Raw genomic sequence first — 25024 nt, forward strand, 5'->3', positions numbered from 1 at the left:
GGAGTATAATTAGAAAATCTGAATGTCTCGTCATCCTGTTTTCGTGATTTTGTGCCTTTTTCGGCTGCATGAGCACGCACCTGTGAGATAACGTGACTGCCAAGAAGCAAAGTCATCAGATTTCAAACTTTGTGGCTATATATAACAGTGAGTGGCAGCAGTAATTGTCACTGTGGTTTGAAAGCTATTCCAAATGAAATCAGTCACACGCTGGTACTGTAATTGTCTGTGTCGCAATCAGATGACACAGGGTGGAGTCATTCTAGGTGATGCGCTCATATATTGTGTATATATTGACTCTGTTGTTGATTTCATTCCCATACATCCTATTCAGGGAGACTGCATTGACTGTTTTCAATTGGAGTTTGGCTTTCAGTAACCTATTCCACCCACGCACTGTAAATAAAGGTTAATGAAATAGCCTGTAGGCAGTTCACAGGAAAGGATTTACCTTTGTTTGCCCATGACATTGCTACCTGCGGAATGAAGAGGTACTGAAAAGGTACATTATCTGCTTTCATAACGTGGAGATTAAGGGACCGAACAGTGAGTAGAGGACTTGCAAAGCATATTTAAATTTCCTATGTGGCCTATCCACCAAGTTACTTATTATTGAGCCAAATAGAAAGTGATCTGAAAATTAGCAGCCACAACTCTGTGATCTCAGAATAAAGGAAAGATCAGACTACTCACTTGAAGGACCTTGGCGATGCCCATAGATCACTAATAATTTTAATGGCTGAATGTGCGTTCTAATGGACTCAGGAAATATGATTAATCTAAGTCTACAATATTTATAAGAAGTAATTCTGTTATAGCAATGCCCACATTGTTTGATCAGTTATGACTTTAATGTGATTAATTGGCTGATCTCATATTTTTTGCAACTTAAATATGAAAACCACATTAATCTCTTTTTATATTTTCTGCATATGTGAGATTTGGTGGTATTCACAAACAAGTCATGAGCCTTCCAGACATCACTGACAGTCACAACTTTAGCGCTCTTGCAGAACACAGGAAAGCCAATGAGAAGTGTTCCAACTTGTCTGTTTTATTGCCCGGGGACATAAGCAGTTTCATAAAAGAAAGACCACAAACATTAGCTTGTTTGTTGAGCATTTAGTTTACAGCAAAGCACAGCAAAGCCAGCACCTCGTCTCACATATATCTTACAGTCTTTTGCTAAGGAAACTAAGAAAACACCTCACTGACATTTCCTTTACATTACTTAGTCTAAATCTGTGTTTTATTTGCCACAATTTGTCTCCTGACAATATTTAGAATGCAAAGAAACCAACAATGGCTTGGGCAAAATGCGGATGTTGTCTCTCTGAACATATACTGAATTATAATTTGTCATTTAGTCTAATTTAATTTGTTTTGATTTCTGCTTTTTTTTCTTTTTTTGGTTGTTGTTGTTTTTTACCTGTGTTATAAGTTATTGGTTTGCTCATTTTTTGTTTGTTTCTTGAGCAGGGAGATGGTGATGGTAAGAGCAATGAAAGCCTCCATTTCTCACTCTGTAAAGACAAAGGTGACAAAGGTGTGACTTTGCACACTAGTTAAAGGAAATTATCCTATGTTTCCAGAGTCCATGAGATTTAACTCGGGGGAAAGGAATCGGATTTCCCTTTTCGAGTCAGCCGGAACTTCATTCCATTGTGTATTCATACTCGTGCAGATGTGGAATTTGGCTAGCTTTACCCTAAAAAAATAAAGTATTTATCACAACCAACGCGTGTAGCTATCGAGGTTGGTAAATATATATAGAACTGCGTAAACGTGAGACGAAATAAAGATAAAATATGGCTTCAGTTTCTACTTTATCCGAGCTCATGGCAGGATATGCGCGCACTCGAGGTGTTCTCCGGTCTATATAAACATGCCGCCATCTTACATTTTCCAGTCTCTGCTGTTCCGGCCAAGTCAGTTTCAGTTGCCTGTGGAGGGAGCGGACGAGGGCTCCCCGCTGACGCTCGGCTTCAATTTTTTCCTCGACTTTTTCCATTTCAGAGTATTTTTTTTTTACTCTCCGGGACCCAAGTGGACGGACTTGCTGTGTTGACAAGGGTAGGCTTCAACATTCAAACTATCGGCACCACTCAGTTTCTGTCTTTTCTCAATGCCAGCAGGAATGAGGACTGCTGTTGTGTGTGGACCGGCCGGGGGATGCTGCTGCTGCTGCCGTCGCCGCCGCAGCTAGCGAGCCCGTCGCTCTCGCGGCATATATTGGGGGATATGCCAGCCACCGCCTAATGGAAACATAACTGTTTTACCGACGACACTGGTTGACTCTTTAATAGCACGTGGTTTGTGTTCGGCATTATAAGCTGTTGTTTACAATAGCCAGATTTACGCCACGGATCAATTGCCGCCCAGTTATTTGGAAACCGTAAGTGGGATTTCGGGAGTTAACGACGATGGCGTTTCCTAGCGTGTTTTAGTAGTTAACGTTAGCAGATGTTAGCCTAACTATTAGCTGGCTACATTCCACTATTCTGACTCATGTTTGCTCGAGTTGAGTATCGTCTGTGGGTCGTTTGTTTTTTCTTTGCAGCTGCTTTAGTTTTTACAGACGGAGCTGAAGATAAAGATGCAACCGGACTGAAAGCTCGGTATACGGCGGATTCCGTTGTTTTATGGCGTAAAGTTACTCGTTAAAGTTACCCGTTAGTCGGGGTATTAAACGAGTAAACGTTAGCGCAGATGTTTCGTCTGAAGTTTTAGTGCGCATTTTGTAAAACTTGGTTTAAACCTGATGTTAAGTAGAGCCGATTTCTGGTAGAGTGGCCTTTCTTTAAGAAAAAAATAAGTCTATTTTAAATTGTTAAAAAGTTTATTTTAGGTCGTGGGCTCAGTGTGTTTTCCACTCGTCCTTTTAAACAAAGACCGACAAATTCCTCCCAGCCGTGGTGCTTTGGGAGGAAGACGAGGAGGAGCCAGAGTGTGAAATTTGAGTCAGTGGTGTTGGAGCAAGAAAGTCAGGGGCAGCCAGCAGCTGTGGAGGAGGAGGAGGAGGAGGAGAGGGTGGGGGCAGCAGCACGCTTGCTTGGATCTTTTTGGATAGCGGCTCTCATTAGATATACGTGAAGTGTTCAGGTTTTTCACGGGGTGCCAGAGTTGTGCTGGTAGGAAAAGGCACAGGCGGGTGTTTAAGGAGGAAAAGTTGGGACGTCATTCTCCCCGACACAAAACGGCTCCCCAGCTTGTGTGGAATAAAAGCTGTCCGTCCGGTGCGCTGCGGAGGCGGCACAGGTGCTGGCTTGGAGGTGTGTTTACATACCATTAATGGAGGTTTAATTTCTCGAGAAAGACTGCTCACAAAAGGATGTTGTCGTGCCCTCCAGCCGCTCCAGATTTGTTTTCCTTTCGTTCACGTGTAACTAAACTGGTTTTATTTTAAATGCATGCCTCATCTGTTTTTCTTGAATTTGTCGAATGTTTTCTCTCCTTGTGTACTTCTGCGGTCCCTCGGTGAAATCCCCGCCCCAGTACACAGCGGAACAAAACCTTATAAACCCGTCATCTCGTCAGCAACATTTTCTTCTGACGACGCACTGAAATTTTTAAGCTGAAAAACGTGGGTGTGGGTTACATACGAGAGCGGTAGTGGTTTTGAGGTCATCCACTTGACTATACGGCCTTTCCAGAGGCATTGCCATGACCTAATACTGTACTTTTTCTGTCTGTCATTGCCAGTCTTTGTGTCTGTCTGAGGTGGACTTTAGCGCGCTCGCTTAAATGATATTACTGATCAATTTTCCATAAACTTGCATATGTGATGAGACTCACAGAGAGGAATGATTGCACGCTCTGTACACACTGCGCCCTATTTTACCGCTTGAATCGCGATGGTAACTATTAAACGAACCAACAGGGAAAGTAACCCTCATTCCATGGATATTTTCCGTGTTTGTCCACAGGCGTCCATCATTTTGCCGGTGATACACAGAAAAAGCCCTGCAGCGGCTGCAGGCATTCTTGCATTGTTGGCAGGCAGCAGTGAGTGCTGCTGACCCTGCACATTATATGCTAAGCCCGTGGCAGCTCCCATCTTTCTGCCTGTGCCGATAATACAGCTTGTTTGGGTCATTTACGCATATGGATGTATTGAACTATTTTTTTAAAATTTGTTTTACTTGTTCTTTTTTTAAACTTAAGTGCATATGCAGGAGTCAGATGGATTTGCCTAATTTGTCTTGTATTTAAGAAAGGCATTTCTTTGAAAATACAAAAACTACAAATTTCCATGTTGAAATTTTGTGTGGATTATTAAATGGCAGGGAAATAAATTAAAGCCACTGTCCTTCAGAAGCAAGAGAAATTGTGTTTTGTTTTTTTTTTCCCCCTTCCCTCTAATGACATCATGTCACTGGCCTCTGAGCTCACCTGGAGTGTCTGAAAAATTTTCCCCCTGGGGAACAGGAAATGGGATTAATTGGCTGCTTTGAATTTCAGTTGGGGACAAATGGATATGATTTGGTTTATTTAGTTTTTCACAAATTAAGACTGAAATAGACTGAACAGGGTTCCAAACAGTGACAAAAAGAGTAAATGGGTTGTGTTGGTGTCCCACCATCACAGGATGTGACTGCTAGCTGCTCTGGTTGCCTGAACTGGTGAAGACAAAGTTTCCACTGTGATAAGCAAATACCTTTCGTACAGTGTACTGTGGGGACTGTGGCACCTTCATTGTAGCGACTTTAAACTTGATACCCTAGTCCAGACCACAGGGACAAGGTAAAGACAAACAGTGAAATGGAGAGCAGTGGTATGCAGTAGGGTCTTGAATTAAATGGACACCAACAAATATCTGTTATTAGTTTTTCAATTCTTTTCCCCGTTGCATTTGGACTACATTTGGCTGTGTTCTCTCAGCACTTTATCAACAGAGCGAGGGCCAACAGTTATAAAAGGTGGAACAAGTAGGTACTAACACCCATGGACGGCTAGAAGCTCTGACTACAACGCACAGAAACATTGTTTAGATCAATGTTGTGGAAATGTTCAGTCACGTTTTGACAGTGTCAGTTTTTACATCAGTGCAAAAGTAGGGCATGTGAGTTTCAGTGGTATGCAAGGTTGATGAATTTGCTGAAGCAAAGAAACGGGTGTGAATAAATCATGTAGAGTTCGTAGCACCGGTATTACCAGATGAAATTTTCATCTGGAACCCTCATTGTTCATAAGAATATTTTTGTTTTTGTTTGTGACATTTTTTTACACGGTGCCACAGTGGACTTTTGTGGACTAACTAGCTGCTCACATCTTGATTTATTTGTTGGTAAGGTTTCTTTGTGAATGCTGTCAGTCATCTTTCTTAGTGCCTCTTCCTCACTGAGATGCCTTCGGTGCAATTAAGAGCTACATGTGGAGACGTCCTACTGGTTCAAAGAGTCGAGGTTCTGCCATGTGAAACAAATCAAATCCTCCGTTGAAAACTTGTTCTTTAATTCCCTTCACTTATTTCTTTATTTTTTTTATGCACCATAAAAATTCAGCAATATGGCATTCAGATCTATTTGGATACTCAGATGTGCTCTCTCTCTGCAGTAACTAGAGGCAGCCTGTTGGAACGGTTTGTTCTCTGGCCAGCTCCTTAAAACAATATTACATTTCACTATGTTATTTAAACATTAATGAACGTTGCTTCTCTTTTTGAGCAGCATGTTTTCTCACTATTTATTAGGACAGCGTCACAGTCACTGTTCCCAAAATCAGTCCTGTGCTGCAGCAGTCTAAACCCTGTTGTTTGAATGTTGACCTGGAACATATCGTAACTTCATCAGCCTCTGTGTGCATATGTCTCGATATTTCTGTTCTCTTTTCTGTGATATCTGCCTAGAAGACTTATGGAATATAACTTCCTTTGTTGCTTCAGCTCTCTTGGGGTACATGTATCTGGATTTATTCTGTATACGTACTGTAAATTACACAAGACAGTCATCCGACTCTGGTGACTAGTGTGTCACTCATTTGTCATCTGGTTTCAATTTTGTGGCTTTCAACTCCACCAGGCACGACTACATATTGGATTTCACATCTGGCTTCAAAGAAACCTGTTCAGATTTTTGTGGCCAGTTTGACATCTAGGAACGCATACTGTAATGATTTTTTTTTGTTGTTGTTCTTTATAGTGACTTTAGGGTAAGGCTGCCATTTGTGAACCACAGTTTAATGCCAGACTTTGCTTGTTTAGCCCGTCACAAAAAACCTCCAAAAAACTACTGGCTCAGTTTCCAAAGCCAGATGTAAAGAACCACTTTTCCACTAGTGTGAATCATAAATTGTTCCATTATGTGCTTTGATTGTATGTCTGATTTGTATGGGATATGTGGCTCCCATTAGGAGCAAGCTGGGTTATGCGAGGGCAGGGCTGCAATGGTGGGAGGATGGCGTGTGAACAGTGAATTTGAGTTGGTGCCTTTGTGGTTAGAAGCAGCAGTCTTGGAGCATGACTCAAGATCAGGTTTTAATGATACAGCTGAGCTAAGGTGGTGTGGTTGAGGAGGAAAGTAATTCAGAGCAGTAGTTTAACTGTCCTTGAGTATATTTGCATGTTGGCAGCCACTGAACCCAAGCAACTCCTACACACTCACAGGCATTCATACTGGACTGCCTTTTTTTTTTTTTTTTTTTCTGCCACTGCTGCGTATATGTCTTTCCTTCGAAGAATTTGTCTTCCATTTGGCCTTTTGTCGTCATCTTTTTTTTTTTAGCATAACTTGCTGGGAAGAAAAGCTATTAAACTCAAGCTTATAGTGATGTTGTTTTTCTTGTTTGTTTGATTTTAAACTAGGTATTTTTTTAGCAGAGTGTATATACAGAGTGTATTATGTACTTTCTGGGCACTTGTACACAGAGTACAATCTACAAATATGTGTACATCTAGATGACTACAGAGTTTATTAAAAACAAGCCAAATTTTCTACTGCTGTCAGATAAATACAGTCCACAGGCCTGTAATCAAAACCCCCATCAGTATATGTGTGTGAGCACTGCCCCCTAAAAGATTAGATAGTAATCAACAAGAAGAATCTTAGTTCAAGTTTTAAAACAAGCGGTATGTTGGTTAGTCCACCGAAAGTAGCATCATTCAGACACGAACATTAGTGTCTCCACAGCTGATGCTGTGGTTATTGGATTGTAATTGCATGATGAAATCTAGCCTGGGATCATTGAGAGGAAGAAGAAAGACTCAAAGGTGACTTTCTAACTCAGCAGAGATTTGTTAACCTTCTTGCTGGTGTCCGTGACACAGTCATCTCCTATTTGTTAGTATCAGTAATGGTTTTTAAAACGTTATTTGTATTTCTCTGTAATGTAGTACATTCCTAAAAATGTTATGACATTTTCTCCCAGAAGTAGAACTTAAAGCCGTCTAATGCTCTGCAGAAATAAGCGACAACTAGAAAAAAATCTTTCCTTCATATATGACTGTCACTGGACATTAGTTGACAAAATAGAAATAAGTAGACAAACTATGTCCAATATTTTTTGCATTCATTTAAAACTTCTTTTTTTTTCCAAGAACTAAAACTGCCACACACCTTTTGCTGTAAGGAAAGCTTGCTCACAATTTGAGTAATTTGAAAGTCTAAAATGTTTTTTGTGGAAAAAAATTAGGTTACTTTGATTAGCACTGTTAACTTGACTGACCTAAATCTGCAGTTGTGTAAAGTTTGGAAGTGCCTATGTTCAGTCATGCAGACGAGAAGGGTGTGCTTCATGTGGACACAGCTTCCAGGTCTGAGGTTGAATCAAACACTGAGGGACTTAAACATGCCTTCTTTCTAATGGCCACCAGGGGGAGGAGACTCTAGTGGTAACAAGACTTTGTTTATATATTTTTGTTGATGTAGTTGAGTTGTAGTTGAGGAAATGCTATGTTTTTAACTACCTGTGCTTTCTTTACCAGAATTAATTTATGGCTTTGTGCACCTCTGGTATTAGAGCGTGCCTGGACTGATGTGGTGATTTGAAAGGGATTTGGCCTCTCATTTTCCTGCTCCATAATCACAGGTGTACTTTTGAAAGGGTTTGATGAAAGGATTTGAGATTCCATGGATACACAGCCCCTGTTTATGTCTCATTTTAGCAGATATTTTCTTAGGCCTTTTCCCCAGTCTCCATTTTATGCTTTCCTGCCATAACATTTATCTTCGAGTATGAATTGAAAATGCCTCTCTCAGTTTGCCGTGTTTTTTTCCAAATTAATCCCCGTTTGCTTCCACTACCCTTCTACTGCCATTGCCAGTGTTTACTTTCCTGCGGAGCGTTTCCAGCTTCAAAGCAAGTGCAGGAATGTGAATGCCCCCCTCCCACCCCTGCCTCTTTTCTCCACCCAGTGCTCCACTTCCCCTGTCCTTCCTCACCTAAATAGTTGGTAGCAGCTACATTTAATGGTAGCCTTGTGTGTGTTACTGTGTGCACGACTGGCTTAAAAGGGAAGAGGAAACCCAAGAACGGGAGGAGGCAGGAAAGAAAGCACTGGAAAGTCACTTCTCTATTTTTTTCTCTATTTTTCTGAAACTTCTATTAATTTCAGTCCAATTTTTTTTTTCTCTGCGTTTACATCTGCTGTGGTCTTTTATGTGTTTAGTGTAAAATGGTTGGTGATTTAATGGCTGTGAATGGTGTAGAGAAGGTAGCTGAATAGCTGAAATGATGTTTTTTTCCCCCCCGTTACAGATCAGGAAGCTGTGTCAGCCACGGTTTGAGAAAGGAACATGGCTTCCCAGGGTGAGTTTGAGTCCCCCGTAATTAAGTTCCCACCCTTTGCTTCTTCCTCAGTCACACATGCAGTGTATTAAACTTTACAGCAGACCAAAATTACAGCTTCGCGTGGTAGAGATTTATGTTGCCATTAAAACACGTTGAATTAGTTATTGATTTCAATTTGAAACTTGGGGCACATGTAAAATCCACTTCATGCTTCAGGAGTCTTTTACTGGTAAATCCTACTACACTGAATTGTGAAAACACTGGAAAATAATAGTAGGACAGAAATCTATTCACTGCAGAGGCCATTAACCATTGCTGATGCACTCACCCTGTGACATCAGCACACCACTGTTATTACTTTTAAAGTCAGCCATGTCTTTGAAAAGCTCAAGCCTTTGACAAAATTGGATAGTTGGAATTAATTGCTTAAAGTCTGTAACTCTACACATCCTTTGAAATTACAGAATAGACTTTTTGTTGAATTTTCTTGGTTGGTATACGCTTGTCTCTTTCCAGCTGATCTGATGGAACTAGACATGGCCATGGAGCCAGACCGTAAGGCAGCAGTCAGTCACTGGCAGCAACAGTCCTACCTGGATTCAGGCATCCACTCAGGGGCCACCACAACTGCTCCATCCCTCAGTGGGAAGGGCAACCCTGAGGAAGATGATGTTGACAGCAACCAGGTCATGTATGAGTGGGAGCAGGGCTTCAACCAGAACTTCTCCCAAGAGCAAGTACAAGGTAAGTTATAATACTGGTGATCTTTTCAAGGAAGGTCACGGGTGACCCGTTTGGCAAATCATACAAAGCTGGTCTTGTTTGCTTTTAGACCTAGATGGTCAGTACGCCATGACACGTGCCCAGCGGGTTCGTGCAGCAATGTTCCCAGAGACTCTTGAGGAGGGCATGCAGATCCCTTCCACACAGTATGATGCAGCAAACCCCACCAATGTCCAGAGGCTGGCAGAGCCGTCACAAATGCTCAAACATGCTGTGGTCAATCTGATCAACTATCAAGATGATGCTGAGCTGGCAACAAGAGCAATACCAGAGCTCACCAAACTTCTCAATGATGAGGACCAGGTGAATATGTTTGTGGCTCAGAACTGTCTCAGAATTAATTATGTCTCCTTTGATATGATTCGCTAACATTAGTTTTCATCCCTTCCAGGTTGTAGTAAACAAAGCAGCAGTGATGGTTAACCAGCTTTCAAAGAAAGAAGCTTCTCGCCACGCTATCATGCGCTCACCTCAGATGGTATCCGCTATTGTGAGGACCATGCAGAACACAAACGATGTGGAAACCGCTCGCTGCACTGCAGGAACACTGCACAACCTTTCCCATCACAGAGAGGGACTGCTGGCTATCTTCAAGTCAGGAGGAATACCAGCTCTAGTTAAAATGCTGGGGTATGTAGGAGGAGAGTGGAGGCATACTTTTTCCCCCTTTCCCCTCTGGGTCTACATTTGTCTGCTGTACTCTAGCTCACCAGTGCATGAAGCAGAGCAATGTTTTGATCAGAGACAAGGAAATCAGCACACCATGATTTTTGGCCAAAGCTGACATGAAGAAATTGTCTTAGTTCACCAAAAGCAGAGACTGTGGAGAGGAAGGACAGCAGAGAAACTTTATCTGTATATCTGTTAGTAATTTTCCAGTAATTGAGTAATCTTCTCTTCTACAGTTCACCAGTGGACTCTATCCTGTTCTATGCCATCACCACTCTCCACAACCTTCTCCTGCACCAGGAAGGAGCCAAGATGGCTGTTCGTTTAGCTGGCGGGCTACAGAAAATGGTGGCTCTACTCAGCAAAACCAATGTCAAGTTTCTGGCCATCACCACTGACTGTCTCCAAATACTGGCCTATGGAAACCAGGAAAGCAAGGTGAGGGGGGCTAGTGTGTTGAAACCTGGTGAGGCAAGAAACTGACTTATGTACGTCTAGACTGCAGTGTGTTACTCTGGATTTGACACTCAGATCAACATATTTGTTTGCTTTCTGTTTGTGTAGTTGATAATCCTGGCCAGTGGTGGCCCCCAGGCACTCGTCAACATCATGAGAACTTATACCTATGAGAAGCTGTTGTGGACCACAAGCCGTGTCCTCAAGGTTCTGTCGGTGTGCTCCAGTAACAAGCCTGCCATTGTAGAGGCTGGTATGTTTTATAAACTTGCAGTACAAAAAACTCAACCCCACAAAGTTGATTCATTTTGAAATGCATTTTCTTACCTTGCGTATGTAAACCCTATGTGCCCTTGATTTCCTTCTGTTAGGAGGCATGCAGGCTCTGGGACTCCACCTGACAGATCCCAGCCAGAGACTGGTCCAGAACTGTCTCTGGACTCTCAGGAACTTGTCAGATGCTGCCACCAAACAGGTGAGGCGAGCAGCCCCATGTACCAGTACCTGTGTGTTAATCATTAGTTTCAGGCTGTGAAATACATCAGAAAACATTTAAATGGACTTTTTATTGATGCTATTTATCAATCCTTATACCCAGGAGGGAATGGAGGGTCTGCTAGGAACTCTGGTGCAGCTGCTTGGCAGTGATGACATTAACGTGGTGACCTGTGCGGCTGGCATCTTGTCTAATCTGACCTGCAACAACTACAAAAATAAGATGATGGTGTGCCAGGTGAGCACTTTATTTATTTTTTGCAAAGGAAAATGTAAAATTTCTATAATACGAACTGATGGTTTAACTAGCTGTTTTTCCCATTTAAAAAAAATAATAAAAAAAATTCCCCTCTAGGTTGGAGGCATTGAGGCGTTGGTTCGCACGGTGCTTCGGGCTGGAGACAGAGAAGACATCACAGAGCCAGCTATTTGTGCCCTGCGTCACCTCACGTCTCGACACCAGGATGCTGAGATGGCACAGAACGCTGTCAGACTGCACTATGGCCTGCCTGTAGTGGTCAAATTACTGCACCCGCCATCACACTGGCCACTCATCAAGGTACACACAGAGAGACTTGGCAGCAGCACTCTGTAAGCTGCTCTTCATAATGCCAGCCACTCATGCTGCTCTTCATTTAGCGCAGTGAAAATCACTTCACTCTTAACTATGTTTTGATGCTAAAATAATGAGCCGAATATTGTAGGCTGTCATAAACATGTCAGTCATTTCCACGGGTATATTACATGTACTGATAGACAGGAAATAAGCATTGGTAAGGATTTCTTTGTTCAGGTCCAATCAGCTTGTTTAATAATTGACTTTGAGAAAAGTTGAAATAATATTTTTCAATAAATCTGTCTACAAATATACATCAAGACAAAAGCTTTCTGTATGGTTCTGGATTATGAGTGGCTAATGGGTAACCTGAGAGTGACATTAAAATCGTGGTTAAATGACACATAACTGTGTTCTTCTGTCAGGCTACAGTTGGTCTGATCCGTAACCTGGCTCTCTGCCCTGCAAACCACGCCCCTTTGAGGGAGCAGGGCGCCATCCCCAGACTGGTTCAGCTGCTGGTCAGAGCACATCAAGACACACAAAGACGCACCAGCATGGGAGGCACACAGCAGCAGTTTGTGGTAAGAGCGCACATACACTCATCATTTCAGTGAATTCACACAGCTTTAATAAATGCCAGGAGTCCATGGTGCCTGGAATTCATTGAGAGAGCAGTAGTTCTCAGTACTACCTGGTCTAAGAAGTCTGTAGAGAGAGATACTGCAAGTGCACTGATCTTACACGGTTTGTTTATTAGGAGGGAGTACGTATGGAGGAGATTGTGGAAGGGTGTACAGGAGCGCTTCACATCCTGGCCAGAGATGTCCACAACAGAATAGTCATCAGAGGACTCAACACCATTCCACTCTTTGTACAGGTCAGTCTGCAGATTTAATCTCAAAAAGTAAAACGATATAATTTAACCAAGATCACAGATTATATTTTTAGTATTGAGATTAATTTGTTTGAAGCTTGTCTGGATTAAACAGGGGAACTGGGTTAGAAAAATGATCCCAGATAGAAGTTGTTTGGGTGGATGCATGAGGTGGTTCTCCAGAGGGAACAAATTATAGTATCATGAGGCTGCATCTGTGGAGGCTCAGTATTTTTTATTTTTCACTAAGCTGTTGTTCTGTGTTTGTGTGCAGCTGCTGTATTCTCCCATTGAGAACATCCAGCGTGTAGCAGCAGGCGTCCTGTGTGAGCTCGCTCAGGATAAAGAGGCCGCTGAGGCCATCGAAGCTGAGGGAGCCACTGCTCCACTCACAGAGCTATTGCACAGCCGCAATGAAGGAGTTGGTATGTACCCAAAACACTCATTTACACAACGCTATCAGTCACATAATAGCTGCATTTAACTATGCAGATGTTCAGAAGTGCCAGTCTAACTGTGCAATGAGTGGATTTAATTGGATAACACGCTGGCACTTGGAAATAATTGTTTGTTTTCCTGGAAGACTCTTTTAGTGCAATGTGGACCTAAAGTGGCATCTTGAAAATTTGCAGCTCTAGCGGTTCAATGTAGCTGCTGCTTTTTGTTCAGTAACTCTGTGACATTCCAGGCTCATCTGCTATCATACAGAGACACACAGTGGGCTTATGTTGTAGCCTAGAGCAGGGCGATATGACCAAAAATATTTATCACGATATACATTTGAAAATTTGCGATAACGATATAACTGACGATATAATTGACACTAGACAAAATACTTTACAACTCCACAACTTTATTAGTGCAAAAAGAAACCCATCAATGTATTTTCACTTAAACAAGCAGCTATTTTTTATGTGCATTAAAGTTATGTAAAAATGTAACAGTGCAAATTCCTTGCTGACAGTTTAACCAAAAGGCATTTCCAGTGGAAATTGGCCGACATATCCTCAGCATAACCATGTATAATATCCACAAAACTTAAAAAGAGGTTATACACACACAATACGGTAATATTATGTTGAAGCACAGTACGTATCACTCCGCGAGGCGCCTGCATACGATAGCCGTAATGCTCCGACAATCCATCAAGCAGTGAGGCTTCGTATCTTAGCAAAGTCGTACTAAAACATTTGACAGATTTTCGAGCGCCGTGTACCACATAAAATCGTTTCGAGGTCAGTAAACACAACCAGAATTCATACATAAGGCACACGGGATTATAAGGGGCACTGACGATTTTCAGAAAAATCAAAGGATTGATTTTACGTGTGCCGTATTTTCCAAACAACACGGTAATAACAACAGCCCGCTAGCATGCTCTACCAAAAATAGTGCTTTGTTGTGTGTCTGACGGATGAAAGCTAAACCAGTTCCACACCACTGAAGTTGCAACATTTTTACAAACCAATTCTGGTTCATCCGTTTTATGTAACGATCCACTTTCGCTCTTCTCATTCTGCGTCGCCGCCATGTGCGTATGTAAACATAGGCACTGCGCATGCGCGTTTTTACCCATATTCTATCGCGGTATTTCATTTTCCTATCGTTGCCCAAAATTACACCGGTATTACGATGAACGGTATGATATGGCTCAGCCCTATTGTAGCCCATTGTTGAAGAATCTAAGTAGGAGCCAAACTTGCTCTTAAAACAGTTATATTTATGGTGACAACTTCATTATATTGTTGCATATATGTAAATGTCACAACACTTGGATCAGTGTAGTCCAGTCTCATGTGCAGCCTGGGCCTCTAAATGACGCGGAGAACACTAGTTGAATAAACTTTCTAGTGATGGGTAATACCTAGCCTCTTTTGTTAACCCTGATAGCTGTATTATGGCTGTTTTAAGTGGGTTTTTTTTTAAGGTGAAAAATGTGTTGGCTAAGCAATCATCCTTCCATCTTTCTCAGCCACGTACGCAGCAGCAGTTTTGTTCCGTATGTCAGAGGACAAACCTCAAGACTACAAGAAGCGCCTCTCTGTAGAACTCACCAGCTCGCTCTTCAGGACAGAACCAATGGCCTGGAACGAGGTGCGACACACTTTTACACAAAATGCGTAATGCTTATTTACATTGTGTAGTCAGTTACAAAGACATGCACAAGTGTTTGTGTAATTGAAACCTTGTCAAATGTTTGCCGTGTGTTGCTCTGCAGACAGCAGATCTGGGTTTGGATATCGGAGCTCAGGGTGAGCCTCTGGGCTACAGACCAGAAGGTAAGTCACTCATTTGACACTTGCAAGCAAAGCAGAAGACAAAGGCTTCCCAACTATTACTGCAGTCAGATAAAAGCAGTTGAGCTAATTATTAAACTGGGGATGCTCTAAATGCCTTCTTTGGAAGTCTTTGTACATCTGTGGGCTTTAGTTATTATTAAGTTGATATACTCATCTTATCAAAAATGTGATCTGATCTTCAACACAGTCAAAATTACAGATACGCAATCTGACACAGCCATTACAAATTTGTGTGTCACTAATGAACTTAAAAATATGACTGAATGAAGTAAACCACTTGATTAACAACTTCTCTCAAGATCTACTCGGGGTCGAGAGCTTCTAATGAGCCGACACTCAAAGTGTTTGAGTGTTTCATCTTGACCCAACTGAGATGATGATGCATGACCTGAAGAGGTCTGTTAGATATTAGCAGAATAAAAACAGTTGATGTTCCTCCTCAGTGTTGTGCAGCTTTATTATAAGCAGCTGCAGGAGACATCAGATGTAGGTTGGTGCTGTTAAAGAAGCTTCTAGGAATTTTTAAATTTAAGGATCCACTTAAATGTTCCAGTCTGCACTGAGTGAGTCCTCAGCATGTTCCAGAAAGACATGAAAAGTGTGTTACTACTTCAGTCGAATTGTTCAAAATGGTCTTTAATCCTGACCTGGCTGAAGATCAGACCATCTCTTTAATTATTACCAGTGTCCAGGATTTTGGACACTGTGCCGCTCAGGAGGCTAGAGGGCAAGCTGGCGTTGGTTTTAATTTGCACTGCTCTCCAATTCTCCAGCAGTAACAACTTTAATTGATTCTTCGTCAGCCAAATGAAAACGGACTTGATGTTGATAGATTTAGAAAAGGCCCTGGTTACTGGAGATGCACTCCTGTTGGTGGAAACAACTAAACAGTGAACTGAAGCACAAGTTTAGCTGAAATAAGAGTTAACAGCTGTGGTTTGATTTGGTCTGCTGGAGGGTTGACCGTGTGCTGTGTTGATTTGCAGTGTTACATTTCAATGATCATACTACTGTGTGACAGCTTGGTTTGTTAACTTGCTTCTAACAACTGCTCTGCTTCACCTGCGTCTCCTCCATCCATTCCTCCTCCACCAGACCCAAGTTACCGTTCTTTCCATTCGGGGGGTTACGGAGGGGACACAATGGGTATGGAACCCATGATGGATCATGACTTGGGTGGAGGGCACCACCCTGGCCAGGACTACCCCCCTGTAGAAGGGCTGCCTGACCTGGGACATGCCCAGGAACTGATAGAGGGCCTGCCACCTGGCGACTCAAACCAACTGGCCTGGTTTGATACCGACCTGTAAATACCAAGACCAACATTACACTACACTTTCTACTAGGTAAGATTTACTTGATACCCCCAACCCCCAACTCTGTGGCCTCATGTCAGCTGAGCAGAGTGGGGTTCATTTCAGAGGTGGTTTCTGGATAAAGAGCCCGAGGACTGGGGGAAGTGTCGGTTTACTCCTTGTGCCTGCTGCATGTTCAGACTGCTCCAAATTACAAAGCTGTGTGATGTGGTGTCTGTGATGTTACTTGGGGTTTGATCTGTGTGTGTGGTCCTTCACCCAATGCCTGCCATGCCTCCTCCCCACCGCTCATTTCTCCTCTGCTCTCCCCTTGCAGCTGTATCATGTGATCTGGATGAACCTGCATCGTGATTCGCCCATATGGAGGAGGCGAGGTTTCAGAAGTGCCTGAAGATGACTCAACAACAGCAAGCAGAGTTTCCCGTCTACGGGGACTCCATTGGGACAAACTAGATTTGAGTGCGGTTTGGTTCTGGTTTCAGCCTGATGGGGGCTGACCTCAAATCCTGACATGACACACAGATTTTTCAATAATTAGTTTTCAAATCCCTTTTAATGTAATTTTTTTTTTCATTTTTACTTTATTTTTACTTTTTTATTCCGTTTTCCTTAAGTCTGTAATGGTACAACTGAATCTAGCTTGCTTTTTCCATTATTCTGAATTATGATACTCATCTCTTGTTTTTGCAGTCCCTTGTATTTTCAGTCTCTGGTAGTGTTGAGTTATTTTTATTTTTACTTTTTTCTTTTTTTAGTGGTAATGCTCCATCCAAGTAAAGGATCTGATCACATTTTAAATGGTGTCCAAACACTAAAGTTAATCAGTTGAATTGTATTCTGATGATCAAGTGTAACATTGTGTAGCTTTTGTATAAAAACATGAATTGGAAATCATGGTCCAAATATCAAGCTATTTTCTTGCTTTAAAGGGAGACACTGATGTCTCTGCTGTTCCAAAGGGGGTGTAGCTGACCTAGCTGGGTGGGAGTGTCTGAAAGGACAGGGGTGGAGGAGGGCTCCTATTGGTCTGCTGTAAGTGGGTGGGGTAGTGAGAGGAGCTGGTTGCTGTAGCCTGCTGTGTTCTGAAACAATAAAATGGACTGTCATTTCACCTGTATGGCTTTAAGTCTCATTTCAAATCAAAACACTAATAACACGTGAAGTCCTTTCAGGGAGCAGGGGTCTCAAACATAAGGCCTGGGCCCAAGAATTGCCCTGACAGACACACATTTGGCCCACTTGATGGCTTTGGAAATTGTGTAAAGGCATAAACCTTGGACTTAACTCTATTTTATATGTTTTACTTTTTCCTGCTGAAAGACCTCCTACATACTACACTAAAGTAAGTAAGCGATCTACAGTAAATTTTTTTCGCTGTTTACAAAGGTTCCACAGTTAAATGAAATGGGGCCTTCTCTGTGAATTTAAACCCAAACAGTTATGCTTCATGTAGAAAAACAGATGTGCTATTGCATTTTCTTATATTACCATATTTCAGGGATTAAATGTGTAGTGCAACTTCTTTATATTGACAGGAAGGGGAGTTTTAGTGGTCCCACCCACTTAAGATCAAAGTGGGCTGCATGTGGCCCACCGTGTAAAATAAGTCTGACATCCCTGGTCTGGAGCCTGCTGCATCAGTTTTAGGCAATTATTGACGGGAAGGTGAGGAGAAACTGATGTGCCAGCAGACCACCTGCTGTGTGTTCACTGAGACTGTTGAAATCTACTTAAACTGTGTACAGCAGCAGGTTGGGTCCAGCTTTAATGTGATGAGTCGAAGTTGCAGAAAATTGAATGTGCTGTGAACTAAAAGCCTGCCGGTGGTGTCCATGTGTGGATATCCAGGATGTTGGTACTTGGACAGTTGAGGTAGCTCAAGGACATATTCCATGACTAAGCATAATCTTTCTAAAATGATCTCTACCTCACCTATTTAACCCAACTTCATCCAGCTTCTTACAACATAAATTTAATTCTTTCATTTTAAATGCAAACACTCCTCAGTAATGGTATATTTAATTATGCAAAGTAATGATATCCCGCTTAAACAGTTAAAACAATTGGGAATGTAACAGTAGGCAGAATTCAGGTATACACTGGAACAGGAAAATGATTTAATTAGAATGACATGACCTAACTTGCATAAAAGCAGAGGTGGGTCATATATGCACAACTCGGTGCATGTAGTGAATCACTTTGGTATTGTTTTTTCACAGCATTAGTCTGCTACAAGTAAACAGAACAACTTCCTTTTTAGTGATACCAATAATACCAACAAAAAAAGAGTTTGTAACAACATGAAATTAATGGCTACATTTAGAAAGTAGAAATCCATGACTCATGATGGCATGCGTGATCTAATATTCTGTCACTGCTGATGACACGAGGTGTGTTGACACACTCAGAGGTCAGTGTTGTGACGCCTATGACGGTCTAAATTAACACTCATGCTGTAATCCTGTGAAGTCTGATGAACATTGGATGCATGTTTTGATTGCCCCGTCAAGACATTTTAGTGACGCAGTAATATTTATTACCGCCACTGATCCAATTTGAAATGACAGTCATGTGGAGGCATGGCTCAATGCTCTGACAGCACATGGTCAAAGCCACTAAGTCTTTACGAGCTTTTCACAGCTGTTGAAATGTTTATACAGTAAACCAAACTTCTATCCTTTAATCAGTTAAAAGGTTTCAAATCTTGAGCTGTGTTCAGTTGGCTGAAGACTGAAAGCTTTTAGGATTCAGAGATCTCTTGAAGGATATCAGCAGCCAGGCCAGTGACATCAGTGTGATACCTGTGATGAGGAAACATAAAAAAGAGTAGTATTACTGGGATGCTATCTATCTAGTGATAAAAGGTCTGAATAGTAAATATGATGCAATGTACATACTGTGATCTATTAGACTGCTAATCATTTTTCTTGGTGGTTTTATTAAATTTGTCTTTGTGGTATTATAAATGAGACAGATGTTGAGGAGTGGGCACCAGGGTGGTGAATATTAACCGGTGATGAGCGCAAACTGCTTAATCAAAGAAACAATAAAAATAAAGTAGATCAGGGTTCTTAAGCATGCTGAGCAATGAAACAGGTGCAGCCACGTAGCATGGTACTGAGTGGACTGAATTAGTAATTAGGCTACTACATTTATTTCTGCTCCGCAAACATAATAAAACTTTGCATCCCAATTTCAGCCCACATGAACCTGTGCTTATTAAATAGATATTTTATGTTCTCTGTAGTGAGACAATTAAAAAACATATACAAGTGTATAAATAATGATTTTCACAATTCTGCACAAACATACATCTATATATGATAATTAAGACTTGATGAAAACATCCAATCTGCCGAGGCTCCTCTAGGCTGTCTGTAATTTACTCCTGCTCTCCCCCTCTTATCACCCTCCTCCCCCCTCCTCTTACTCCCAGGTGTCTTTGGGGGCAACCTGACAGCCAGGCCAGAAGAAGCCCACCCACCCCTCTTAGTTAATTAAAACCCACATAATTAACCTAATTAACACATTACCCAGAGGCCTCGGAAACCCTTGAAAGTTTGTGGATCTGGAAAACATAAATTGGGTCCATAAAAGTTTTAGGACAAACTTTAGAGTTTGGTTACTCATTAAATCCTTGCACTCTTAACAGCCTCACATTGACACAGCTGCACACAGAGCAGCGGAAAATAAAATAATTGGTTTTAGATTACAGCACTGCATTAGCCTCACACTCTGCTTACACCAACATGTGGGATGTTTGCTGTGTGGAATCTGTGTGCTTTCCATTATTTAAGAAAAAAACAAACAGAAGAACTCATCAGAAAGAAGACAATCATCTGCAGTTCCTTTAGCGGTAGACTCACACACAACAACTCAACCCAAAGATTATTGTTGTTGTTGTTTTTGTTCAGAATAAATAAACAACTAAATGATTTAAATCTGTGAGTCTAAGAGTTTCCCCTGCCTGTGCTGTCTTTAGTGTAAAGCCAGAAACAATCAGGAGTTGTAATCAAAAGTCTTAAAGGTCTGGCCACTCTCCCCTTCACATATGTGTCACTTGTGTCCCACTAGGATGCTTCCATCACTCCTGCTGTGCGGTCAGTCCCACTCTGACCTCTTACAGTTTTGATTCTGCCCTTCAACTTGAATTTCTGTTTGGGAAAACGACAAAGCTGCAGGGAGCCAAATCTCATGAGCAGAGTGAGTGGTTGGCAACGGTGGTGCTGATCAGGACAAAACAACAACAAAACTTAAAATGTTGTTTACTGGCCACTGGAATTTACTGTGTTTTTGGCAAAAGTCCTCCCTCCAACACCTCAAGATATTGTATTGAAAGTCGCTGCTGATAATCTGATCCCAGGAGACAAATTGATGGTGTATAAGCCGTTTTAAATAACAAAACCAAAACACAATACACCCTTGTGCTCAGACACTGCAGACTCTTCTCTGGATCTTAGCCAGAGATCCAGATAATGTGCTCTCTCTGCACAAGCCTGAGGTCCATGCTAATATCAGATGGGTATGTGGTAAGTGTTCAGAGTGGGACTCCCATGAAGCAATCTAAAACTAAACCGAGTGCTGGAAGCAGTGCAGAAGTGCGCAGAGATGACTTTGAATGGTTATCGAAGGAGGTTGGCCAATTTTAAATCTGTAAACTTTTGCTTTTCATGGGTGAAGTATTTTCTCTTTAGCTGCTTAATTCAACCCAGACATTAGTGTGATCAGCCCACCACATTTAGAGACTTTGAGGAAGATCAGACAGCTTACCATTCTTTTGATGACACCGCATGTGTACACTGCAGCTAGTTTCACCATGTTAATGTTTGCATTTCGATAAAATTCTGAATGATTGACCTCAGAGTTTGTTTGTAGAAGAGTTGTGCAGTTTTCTGATCTGTCTTTGTTGTCTGAGCAGATATTACTGAGGCTTTGACTCACTGAAAGCAGCATTAACTAGGTTTAGGTTGAGAACCTCAATGCTTTTTCCTTGAGCAACGGGGAGTATACGCTATTGCTCCTCCCCACCCTTCACCCTTGGTCAGGCTTGAGGTTTTGAAAAGGCATTCCTCAGGTTGCCATGGCAAAGTGTGAATGACATCATTTGGGTTAGGATCTTAGCCCAGACCTCCCCTCTCTCTTTTCCATCCTTCTTCCGTCTCCTACATCGGCGCCAGCTCCTCTCATCTTCTCAATTAAAACCTCTCTTCAACCCTTCTTCCCATCCCTTTCCGCTCCTCTTCTCTCTCCTTGTAACTCCTCTCATCTCCTGCCCTTTCTCCTAAAACCTCTGCTCCCCTCCTCCTCCTGCTAAACCAGTGGGAGGGTGCCAGTCTCTGCCACTTCAAAGGCTGGAGCTGATCTGTGCTTTCATCTACCAAAGAGGGACAGGAGAGTGAGGAGATGAGGCAAGAGAAGAGGAGAAGTGGGAGAGGGAGAGCACAAGAGGGAACGAACGAAAGGAAACCACGAAAAAGGAAAGAAAATTGTGGAGAAAGAGAGAAGGAGGAGGAGGAGAGGAGGGTGACAAAGGGGGAAGAAAAGGGTGACCAAGGAGAAAAGAGGGAGGCGGGGGGCACAGAATAGGAGAGGCCTCTATAGCAGGGCAACAATACACCTTCATTATTGATCTGACAGGGTGTATGTGTGATTGCAGAGAGTTTGTATATAAATGAGAATAAAGGACTCTATTTGCGTGTATTCATTGTGTGTGTGTGTGCGTGTGCGTGCGTGCGCGCGCGCGTGTGTGTGTGAAATGTTGCTAGTCTCATACATCAGAAGATCAAAAGAAGCACGGTCACTACGGTGACAAAACCCTTGGCCCTATGAGGGGAAACACAACTGGCTGACATACTCATAAAAGACAGCCAGATGCAGAGATGCAGGTGTGCACATGAAAACATGCACTCACATACACACAAACTCCTTCATATGGTAATTATAAAAGAAGTCATTATTTTACATATATGAAAAGGCGGGTGGAGGTGACGACTGTCGTGAAGCATGGGATAAGACATATATAAAAAATACTTTACAATTAAAGATAAAAGAGGGCTGTTGTTTAGTCTTGGAGTTTCAAAACTCGTGTTTCTTTAAAAGAGAGAAGTGCAGATTATGTTTCCTGTCCCTGATAACAGATGTCAAGACTTAAATATACATTTTTAATAGTGTACATATTTCATCTCAGAGCTTTTTCTTGCCATTAAGCTACCCTGCTCTGTTACAGGCGCATGTCCGGTCAATTAACTAGACAAAGATCAGTTCTGACATGCATGGAAATAATAAGATGTGGGAACGGGCAGTATCAAAATCCAGAATCATTTGTTATTGGTATGTTTGGAGATTTGGTCTCAAAAAACAAAATAGGAAAGCATGGATTACATAGCCAGATGTACTGTATGCACTCACAGACTAAAGAAAGCTGATGGACTCTCTGTGTCTCACCTTTCTGTCAGGTGAGACTAAGAGCAACTCGCCATGATTGCTTATGGAGCAGAGCCTAACAGAAGGAGTCGCTTCATCAGGGAGGAGGGAGAGTAGCTGGTGTCTTTGACAGGCTGCTGTCACGTAGGCTGAATAAAGAAGGGTAACTAAAGGTAGATTTGATACAATTACCATTTTTTAGGAATAAAATGATCAGACCTCATTTTATTACTCATATGGTCTAACCACTGTAAGTCACAGTTATAGACTGATATGAAACTAATGACAAACACTTGCGCCCTTTCAAGTGTAGAAAACATGAACTAATCGCTCACTTTTTAAAACTTGGTAAACCTCCTGCAGCAGCACCACCCTCAGATGTCTCCTGTAGCTCTTTATGAGACTTACACAAAGATGAGAAAACCAATCCTACAATAGTTTCAGTTCATTAATAATTATGGGATGTATTAACTGAACCTCTCTGTTTCAGGTCCTGTCACATCATCAGAGTCAGTGTAAGATCAGGACTCTGATGCTTCCATTCAAAACTTGAATATTCTTCTTTTTTAACCCTTCCACTGATTTATGATTGCTATTTGAACCATTCTCAAGTTACATGACCCAGCCCTGTCAAGCTTTTATTTATTTGTTTTTTTCTTTTACAATTTTGAATTCAATTGGTTTCTCTACTGACCGCAATGTGTCCAGGAAATAATGTAGAAAAACAACTCCAAACCACGGTGCTTGCTCCACTGTGCTTTACAGCTGGGATGAGGTTTTGTTGTTGGTGGAAGTTTCTTATTTTCCCTTCCAAATAATTAAGTTTCATTTATTTTAAAACTTTTGTCTCCTCTGCTCACATCTCTGAAGTGCTGTGGGACATCAGTGGGATTCTTTGGAAATGTGGGACCTGCCACTGAGATTATTTTTAGGCGCTGGTGTTTCCCAGTATGTTTGTTCTTTTTTTGTTGGCCGATATGGCTTTTTTCATGGCTTTTTATTGACACCAATCTTATTTGGTGTTTAAGTTTCCTCCATTTGTAGTTTATCTTATTGTATAAAGATGAACATCCACATCTTCAAAAATGCTTCTGTAGTCCTTTACAGATTTGTGTATTGCTGTAACACTTTTATCAAAAGTTCAAACCAACCAATATTTTGTTAGTGGCGCAGATTTTGAGGAGCACCTCAACAACCCATACTTACAGTCTCACCTCCTTAATTAGTGTACTTGACAGCAAATATCTTAAAACTAAGTATACTGTTATTATCTAGTAAGTAACTTTCTATCAGACAAGAGCAGTGCAGAAATCATAGGGGTTCACAGACATTTTCTTACAACTGTATCCCTGGAATCATCTCAGGATCCCACAGGAAGTGGGGGATCCTGATTCGGGTAGCAGCTGATGCCTTTGTGTTATATCACATTACTGGGATGGATAATGAGCTGATCCTCTATAAGACACACACAAACAGCAGAAACATGCACCTGTTGGATGTAGTCATATCGTGCAGTAGACTCATTAGCTCCGCCCCCTCAGGACATTCACTCCAATCTGACCTGTCCGTAGCCTGAACCTGAAAAAAGTGAGCGACACAGGTTGAATAAATGTTCACTCCAGCCTGCATGTATAAGAGCAGTGAGTTACTTTACAGATTGTGACACGCTGTTGGAACAGTTTAATAAGAAGTGATGACACTTACGGCCTTACTGAGTTTGTGGTGAAATGTGCACATCACTCAAAGCAGAGAAAAAGTGAACTTTAACCTTTAGTCATTCAAAAGTCAGTTAGAAATCACTCCACAACAACAAAAGTCTGAACTGGTACTGACACAGCTCTCTGTTTAACCCTTGTGATCTTAAAAGAATACTTAATATAATGTTTGTTTTTGTGGTCTGTTTGACTGACTGACTGACAGACAGACAGACGGACGGACGGACGGACGGACGGATGGATGGATCGATGGATGGATGCCATTTCTTTTCGCTCCAAAGCATCCAACTCCTTGAGATGAACTTCATTTTCCTCAAGGCTGTAATTAAGTCACATTAAAGAATGAATGTTTTTTGGATAATTGCAAAACTCATCATTGCATTTTGTTTTAATGTCCTGTTATAAGGTTTCTATGAACTTCAATGATTTAAGAAGAGTGGGTTCGTTTAAGTCCGCACGTACATATGAATGTATGGATGACGCCAGGAATAGTATCTATGGTTAGAGCTGAAGCTGGTGGGATCCTAATGGATCACAGAAACAAATAAGTGACTTGATGAAGGATTTGTCTAAAGCCATATTTAAAACAGAACTGTGGCTGCATTCTTCGTAGAACCACTCTTCTTATTAGTATTAATATAACTCATAATTCTACTGATCTATAAATCTATTTAATTATTCTGCTACAGTGCATTAAACTAGGTTAA

At 41.6% G+C, this 25024-nt stretch overlaps 2 protein-coding genes across 8 annotated transcripts in view; one reads left to right on the forward strand and one right to left on the reverse strand.

Moving 5' to 3' along the window:
- The first annotated feature begins 1895 nt into the window (after positions 1 to 1895).
- On the forward strand, positions 1896 to 17290 carry ctnnb1 (catenin (cadherin-associated protein), beta 1). 2 transcript variants are annotated; one of them, XM_003443677.5, is made up of 17 exons: positions 1896 to 2073; positions 8695 to 8745; positions 9244 to 9471; positions 9560 to 9813; positions 9902 to 10140; positions 10416 to 10617; positions 10744 to 10888; positions 11007 to 11110; positions 11234 to 11368; positions 11486 to 11689; positions 12112 to 12270; positions 12447 to 12566; positions 12838 to 12988; positions 14536 to 14657; positions 14782 to 14842; positions 15959 to 16209; positions 16496 to 17290. In XM_003443677.5, the coding sequence occupies exons 2-16, from the start codon at positions 8733 to 8735 to the stop codon at positions 16171 to 16173; spliced, it is 2352 nt and encodes a 783-aa protein (XP_003443725.1). In that variant the 5' UTR covers positions 1896 to 2073; positions 8695 to 8732; the 3' UTR covers positions 16174 to 16209; positions 16496 to 17290. The 2 variants fall into 2 exon arrangements, with proteins under 2 accessions (XP_003443725.1, XP_005450666.1); XM_005450609.4 differs by lacking the exon at positions 15959 to 16209.
- The window catches only part of ulk4 (unc-51 like kinase 4), a 75205-nt gene continuing 66921 nt past the window's right edge, over positions 16741 to 25024 (reverse strand). For all 6 annotated transcript variants that reach the window (XM_025911793.1, XM_025911795.1, XM_025911796.1 and 3 more), the window contains 2 exons: positions 24092 to 24180; positions 16741 to 18980 (listed from right to left, as the gene is read on the reverse strand). In XM_025911793.1, coding sequence (XP_025767578.1) covers positions 18920 to 18980; positions 24092 to 24180 — 150 coding nt within the window. In that variant the 3' untranslated portion in view covers positions 16741 to 18919. The remainder of the gene's footprint in view (positions 18981 to 24091; positions 24181 to 25024) is intronic.

Source organism: Oreochromis niloticus, linkage group LG11, assembly GCF_001858045.2.
Source record: "Oreochromis niloticus isolate F11D_XX linkage group LG11, O_niloticus_UMD_NMBU, whole genome shotgun sequence".
NCBI lineage: Eukaryota > Metazoa > Chordata > Actinopteri > Cichliformes > Cichlidae > Oreochromis > Oreochromis niloticus.